General features: G+C 49.6%; 1 protein-coding gene across 1 annotated transcript; it reads left to right on the top strand.

Moving 5' to 3' along the window:
- Positions 1–3,139: 3,139 nt before the first annotated feature.
- On the top strand, positions 3,140–7,422 carry LOC119657278 (ribonuclease 3). The gene is made up of 4 exons (XM_038064122.1): positions 3,140–4,146; positions 4,205–4,611; positions 4,664–4,751; positions 4,811–7,422. Exons 1-4 carry the CDS (start codon positions 3,270–3,272, stop codon positions 7,345–7,347), a joined length of 3,909 nt encoding a protein of 1,302 aa, XP_037920050.1. The 5' UTR covers positions 3,140–3,269; the 3' UTR covers positions 7,348–7,422.
- The last annotated feature ends 395 nt before the right edge of the window (positions 7,423–7,817 follow it).

Genomic DNA, 7,817 nt, shown 5'->3' with positions numbered 1-7,817 from the left:
AACACACACTTTACGGCCGAAAAAATGATGATGGCGAGTGCCCTCCAATAATCATCGACGAAGACCAGAGCTTGCCTCCTGGGATCAGCCCGACGCCCGGAACAGTGAAGCAAATTCATCTATAAATTAAATCCAAGCATTTCAAGACGAATTTAAACTTGCTTCAGGTAAGTCTGTTTTCAAGCGAAAACAAACGCATTCAGGCATCTCGGACACGAGGCCACAGCAAACAAAAGCCTTCCATATTCTCTCTGACAACGAGCATTGCCTCGAAGCGACGCACGCACGTCCCAGAACTTCGAAATCTGCCGACACGGCCAACCCGCCGGTAGTTAAGAAGATAAGAATAGTATCAGCGCACCTCAAATGCGCAAACTGTGGCCAGCTGGGTCACCCTGCCAACTTCTTCAAATGCCTCTGGAGGCCGGAATCAATCCAATGCAAAGAAAGAGCTAAAAGCATCCCACACTCCCGCTCTACTCCATCCCCCCCCCCCCCCCTTTAACAGACTTTCCGCTGTTCGTGTCTTTTAGGCTAGCCTTCTGCTTCACTCCAACTGGACCACTCCTCCTCACTGACCCCGTCTTTCGCCGCAGTGGCCAGGGGTTGCGTAAAACCATCGCCCCCACATTCTTCCATTCCCAGCGGCTTCTTCATGGAAGCCAGGTTCCTATTCAACATGTCCTTATCCTCCCTGTGTAACACAATCTCTCACTTCTACCACAACTACCTCTGTTCCCCCCCTGAAGACAAACCTGAAGCATAATTACAATTCCTCTTCAAATTGCTAGACAACCAAAATGAAGGTGCTCATACTCAATAATAATTAGCTCATTACTAACGACAAACATTTTGCTCTCCACAAGTTCCGCGAGGATTCCGATCCCAATCTCGCTTTCGCTTAAACGAAGCCAGACTGGGGGAAGCCCCCAAACTAAAACTGCATGCTCCCGGTTACATTACTTTCCGCAGTGACGCCGGCAGAAGCACATCCATTCTAGTCAAATCGGGACATAGGGCAAATAGCACCCCATCGGCTGCACTAATAGCAAACTGCCTTTTAGCAGTAGTCAGACTTACTGTTAGGGGCCCATTCCTTAGCGCGGACATCAGTAACGCTGGAGTGGGTCTCGTGGGTCTTCCTTCCTAGATGGCCTTATAATCTCGTCAAATCTCTCAGCATATGTCACTAGCTGCTTCTCTTTGGCAACCCACTCCGACCAACATGCTTTCAGCCTCTGCATCTACTGCAAAGTCTCCCTTTCCTTCACCAGATCCTTCAATATGACAAACTTGGACGACCACGCCATTTATCCAATGCGCTGGGTCCTCCAATGGATAAATCGCGCATTCACTCTAAGATTGAGCTGGACGCTTACATCTGGAAATTCAACTTCGCCTTCGAAACTACAATCGACAAACATGTTCCAGTTAAAGAACCTGGTTACTACAAATACGACTGCCTGAACAACGGACACTTCCCGGTATCATGGAAATCAGCCCTCCTAATACCTATCTCTACGAAGGGGTGCTCGGACGATGTCAAAGATATGAGGCTCTCTCTCTTCTTTCCAATATTGGAAAAATCTTCGAACGTATCCTAGTAAGTCACCTCAATAGATACTACTCCACTACCATTCCACTTAATCAATTCGGCTTCGAAAACCTCAGATCCACCGAAAAGGCAATCCTGTATCTGCAAGACCATATCCTCAATCGCCTGGTCATTGCACCATAGCCTGCGTCTTAGACCTCGAAAAGGCACTTGATCCAAAAATAAGGACTAACAGTTTCGTCCAGGGCGGAGGCAACTCATCAGACGCTGCCTCACTTCTGCACCGGGAGCAGCGTGACCGTAAGACCAAAAAAAACGTGAGAGTAAGTTGCTCTCCATTTGGTCCGATCCAACATCAAGTGAATGTGGACTTAGGATCCCTCACTATCGTAAACAATACACTTGATTCAGTTCGGAAAGAGGGCTTGCTCTATAAACCAATTCAGTCCACTTGCCCCCTCCCCTTTTTCAGAATCTTTGGAGACTGCACCTCCAACAGAATTTGCCACGTGCGCTTCGATGGACTTCGCTCTATCGACTTCCTGGTAAACTCGGGAGTCACCCAGGGATATATTCTAGGCCTCAAACTTTTTAACATCTTTCTCCACGAAATTCCCCTCCCTCCCGTAATGTTATCCCCCACGCCAACGGCAACTCAGGCAGAACCTCACCCGTCGTTTTCCCCCAACGACAAAGGTCCTCCCGCATCAGGAGGCTGATGACACCATCCTATATGTGAGCGGTCTCAGGCCCTCACTAGCCTCTCTCTCTCAAACTCCTAATAGGGTCATCGCTTATTTCAACAGGTGGGCCCTCACCGTTCACCATCATCATCAACGGCACAACAACCGGTATTCTTAATAAGGAACTCCAGACACCCCGGTTTTGCCCCGAGGTCCACCAATTCGATATAAATAAAAGCTGTCTGGCGTCCTGACCTACGGCATCGTTCCATCTCAGGCAGGGTCCGCCTCATCTTCTTTTTCTTCCATAGATATTGCCCTTATAGACTTTCCGGGCCACCGTAACCTATTGAACCGGATTTTATCCACAGCCGGACGGTCATGGTATCGCTCATAGATTTCATCGTTATGTAGGCTACGGAATCGTCCATCCTCATGTAGGGGACCAAAAATTCTTCTCTCGAATGAGGTCAAAAGTTTGCAGTTTTTTTTTTTTTGCTAAGAACCCCAGTCTCCGAGGAATACATGAGGACTGGCAAGATCATTGTCTTATGACGCTATGGCGAGACGTTTCGAGCGAAACAGTTCTTGTAAGCTAAAATAGGCTCTTTTGGCTGCCAACAACCGTGCGCGGATTTCAGACGTAGTTCGGCCCGGTAAATTCGCACTTCATTACGGCGATTGACATATATCTGACGTACGACATTTTACCTGTTTAAAACTATAATTTCCGAACGACTTTGAATATCGAAAAATCACTTCGTCCACCACACACGGGATGAGCCCCTTTAGATTTCAATTCAGCCACCGCTGGCAACTTTCCTTTGGCATTTGAGATCTCAGCCACGCTGAATGACAACAGCTGTTCATTCCACTTCTCCTCCATGGCACTGACATTTTCTTTGTTTTTGTTATTAAATGTGACAGCCGGTGCCCGTTGACAGAGCGACCATCCCGTCTGGAGTTGAAATTCGTCTCAGTCAGTCTCAGTAAACACACAAAGTTTGTTTGGAGGAGTGAAATTGTCCGTGATGAATATCCCGCCACCGGATTTTACGAAACCTCCTCCGGATTTCTCAAAACCACCACCAAGTGTGAGGGCTAACTACCGCGCAGGCAATGCCAACCCGCCCTATCCATTGCCACCACCATCTTTTCATAATCCTTCCGTTCCAGTTTACTGCCCTAACTTCCCTCCGCCTGTTTGCTACAACCCCAACATCCCGCCTCCTAATTTTGCCCCTTATGGACTCCGGAGTCAAGGCCCAGCATCTTCAAGATGTCCACCGCCTCGGACTGGATACTCCTCGCAAACGAGCTCGGGAACAACTTCGCCCCGATCATCTAGCAGTTTTCAGAGTTCCCGGTTTTCCAGCCATTCCCAAGACCGGTCACGTCGCCCCACAACAACGAGCAGCGCCCACGATTATGGCAGCCATGAAGGAAGCTCGCCTTATTCCCGCCGGGCGTCGTCTCTTGGGGTATTGGAATCTAAATCGTCACGTCTGAGTAGCACCAGGTCTCTGTCTGGCTCAACTGCAGATTCCCAATCGTCCCGTGAGCGCTCCGAGCATTTGTCGCGATCTTCCTCAAGACGAGTCGAGACGGAGCGTGAGCGGCTCCTTAAAAATTGGCGAGCAAACTTCTGCGAGACTTCAGAGGAAATAGCGAAAAAATTGGCCGAAATTGCAGGCAACGAGGAGAAGGAAACCTGGATCCGCTCGTCCCCGGCAGAAATCTACTATCGTCGTCTGAATGAACATGTCGTGGAGGGAAGCACGCGGTTGGATGCGCTTTGTCAGGTGTTTGAGGACCAGTTGGTCGCGCGAGTCGACAGGGAACGTGCGAAACTACCGCCCTACCAGCCGCCCGAGCGAAAGCGGAAGGTCCGATTGTGCCGGCATGAATGTAAGTTCGGAGATTTCCCTTCCAAGAAATCCGACTAACAAAAGAGTTTTCCTTGCAGGTGGAAAGTGCTCGTCGTCGGACTCGTCAGAGGAGGAATTCGAACCACACGAGGACTGCTCGTTGGAAGAATTATCCCAGAAGATGGCGCACCCGCAGAGGTTACACCCCGACCTCTGGCATAACGAGCCTGGCGAGATAAACGACGGTCCTCTGTGCCGATGCTCGATAAAGTCCCGCCGCACGGGCATTCGGCACGGTATCTATCCGGGCGAGAAAGGATTCCCCAAGTGCAATCCGAACTCGAACAATGCGGAGCGGCTCTATCACTATCGAATCACCATTTCGCCGCCAACAAACTTCCTAACCAAGACCCCGACTATCATCAAGCACGACCAGCACGAGTTCATCTTCGAAGGCTTTTCATTGTTGTCGCACGTCCGCATCGGGGAGTTCCCCACTTGCAAGGTGAGTTTTAAATCCGAAGTTGAGGTTTTATACGTCCAAGAACTGCTTGCAGGTAATCCGGTTCAACATTGAGTACACGATCCACTACATTGAGGAGAAAATGCCTGAAAACTTCACCGTGAAGGAGCTGGATCTGTTCTGTGAGTGTCTCCATCAATGCAATGGCTGTGAATTGGGGTTTAATGGTTCCTTCCTTTAGTTAAGTACCTCTTCCATGAGCTGCTGGAGCTAGTCGACTTTCATTTGATGCCTGCAGGAGCCGACCCCGAGAGCGTTTGTCCTTGCTATCATTTCCTGCCTCGCTTTGTTCGCGACTTGGAGGACAACGGCAAGGAAGTTCTGGCGATGAGTGAAGTTCTGAAGTATCTTCTGGACAGCTCCGGACCCTTAGTGGACAGAAACACGCTAGAACATATGAACGACATCAGCCAGAATGAGTGGCAGGACTACGTGGACTACATAAAGGGCATGGTGGTCACGAACCCGGCGAAGCGCCCGTGCTCCGTGCGAATTGACCAGTTGGATCGGAATGTGTCCGACTTACCTGAATGTGTTGATAACGAAGTCGCTGGCATCACGCACCCGGTCATAGTACACTTCGGAATCCGCCCGCCACAGCTGAGTTACGCTGGCAATCGTGAATATCAGAAGGTGTGGCGGGAATACTCCAAGTATCGGCACTTAATTGCGAATATGTCCAAGCCGTCCTACGACGACAAGCGCAAGTTGAAGGCGAAGGAAGCTAAGCTGGTTGAAATGCGAACGCAGTGCCGAATGAAGCGCAGTATAACGGTCGCCATTAGTTCAAAAGGTTTCTTCAGGACCGGCATAATGTGTGACATCGTGCAGCACGCGATGCTTATTCCTGTTCTGACGACGCATCTCCGCTTCCATCACTCACTCGGTCTTTTGGAGCAGGCGATCGAGTACAATTTCCAGAATCGCTATCTACTGCAACTGGCCCTCACGCATCCTTCCTACAAAGAAAACTTCGGCACGAATCCCGACCATGCTCGCAACAGCCTAACCAACTGCGGCATTCGCCAGCCAGAGTATGGCGACCGCAAGATCCACTACATGAACAGGCGGAAACGAGGCATTAACACGCTCATCAACATCATGTCCAGGTTCGGCAAAAAATACGAGACGGACAGCAATATTACGCACAACGAGCGCTTGGAGTTCTTAGGCGATGCCGTTGTAGAGTTCCTGACATCAATTCATCTGTTCTTCATGTTCCCCGAACTGGAGGAAGGTGGTCTGGCCACCTACAGAGCGGCAATTGTCCAGAATCAACATCTCGCCGTTCTGGCCAGCAAGTTTCAGTTGGAGCAGTTCATGCTCTACGCGCACGGCTCGGATTTGTGCAATGAACTCGAGCTTCGCCATGCAATGGCCAACTGTTTCGAAGCCTTGATGGGAGCACTTCTATTAGACGGCGGGATCACGGTCGCTGACAAGGTGTTCGCACGAGCGCTCTGGATGACTCAGGAATCGCTGAAGGATGTATGGGAAAATTATCCACCACATCCACTTCAAGAACAGGAGCCACTTGGCGACCGCAAGTGGATTGAGTCGTATCAAATGTTGAAGGATCTCACCAAGTTCGAGGACTCAATCGGGGTGCAGTTCAAGCACATTCGATTACTAGCGCGGGCGTTCACCGACCGAAGCATCGGATTCACCCACTTGACTCTAGGCTCGAATCAACGACTGGAATTCTTAGGCGATACCGTCTTGCAATTGATTTGCTCTGAATATCTCTACCGCCACTTTCCGGAGCATCACGAAGGTCACCTGTCCTTGCTGCGTTCCTCCTTAGTCAACAACAGAACGCAAGCAATGGTCTGCGATGACTTAGGCATGACCCAATTCGCGGTTTACCTAAACCACAAAGCCGATCTGAAAACCAAAGACCGAGCTGATCTGCTCGAAGCATTCCTGGGGGCACTGTACGTAGACAAAGGCTTAGAATATTGCGAAACGTTTTGTCAAGTCTGTCTATTTCCACGCCTACAAGTTTTCATAATGAATCAAGACTGGAACGACCCCAAGTCGAAGCTGCAACAATGCTGTCTGACATTGCGCACAATGGACGGCGACGAGCCCGACATTCCCGTTTACAAAGTGATAGAATGCATCGGTCCTACCAACATACGAGTCTTTACGGTGGCTGTGTACTTTCGCGGAAAACGATTAGCCACCGCATCTGGGCCTAGCATCCAACAAGCGGAAATGAATGCAGCCAAGTATGCACTAGAAAATTCTCGTGAATTATTCCCACAATTGGATCATCAACGGCGCGTGATTTCGCAAAGCATCAAACAACAAGGCAAAGGAAGTAATATCCGGAGCGACTCACCGACTGGTTCCAATTTCCGGGGAAGCATATACGCCAGGGATGCCGGAGATGATTCACATTTGCCGAAGCAGTACAGGATTCGGGAGGATGTGTCCAGTGATGAGTTGAGCGTTTCCAGCGACGACTACAAGAGGGATACTCAGAAACGAAAGAAACGGAAGCATAAGAAGAAACGGTCACGGTCTTCAAGCAAAGCGAAATCTAGTGTGGAAAAACGTGATGATGACAGTAATTCCGACACACAATGCCATCCGGAGAAGGACAGCAGCAAGAAAAAGGATCATCGCACTTACACTTCTGAAAAAAGTGGCAGTTATTTGAAAGTGTCCGAGGCTGAGGAGGTTTCGGACGTGGAATCTGGTGAAATAATATAGAAAGGAAGTGATGTGGAGCAGAAAATTAGATGTAAATGTAACAAGCCTAAAAGTGGTAATAAAATAATCTGAACGTACCAAAATTGTGATCTTTCTATTTCGTTTGTTTAGAGTTAGAACGGATGAAAGAATTTTAGGGGGCCAGGTCTGATTATAGTTCAGGTTAAGGTCGCGTAATTCGGCAAGTCGTCACAAGACCTCCTCGCGGGAGCCGCAGGAAAACTCCTTTGGACGGGGAGGAGGTTGGGAGTAGGCTCATCCAACTGACAAGGATGTGTTTGCCTGCTGGCAGGTATTAGGGGCAAGCGGATCTGGTGGGGGATGAGCCGAAGCAACAGCCCGGGGATCGTCTTCCCTACACTGGGAAAGGCACTAATAGGATCCCAAGCCAAGGCGAGCAGCATACGCCGAGAGTTGTGTATGTATTTGAAGTGGGGGAGAGGGAAAGCCTCTGAACACTCAGACTCTAG

The sequence above is a fragment of the Hermetia illucens genome, chromosome 5 (genome assembly GCF_905115235.1).
Source record: "Hermetia illucens chromosome 5, iHerIll2.2.curated.20191125, whole genome shotgun sequence".
In the NCBI taxonomy this organism is placed as follows: Eukaryota; Metazoa; Arthropoda; class Insecta; order Diptera; family Stratiomyidae; genus Hermetia; species Hermetia illucens.
The sequence above is the reverse complement of the archived record's forward strand: the minus strand, read 5'-3'. Positions and strand labels throughout refer to the sequence as shown.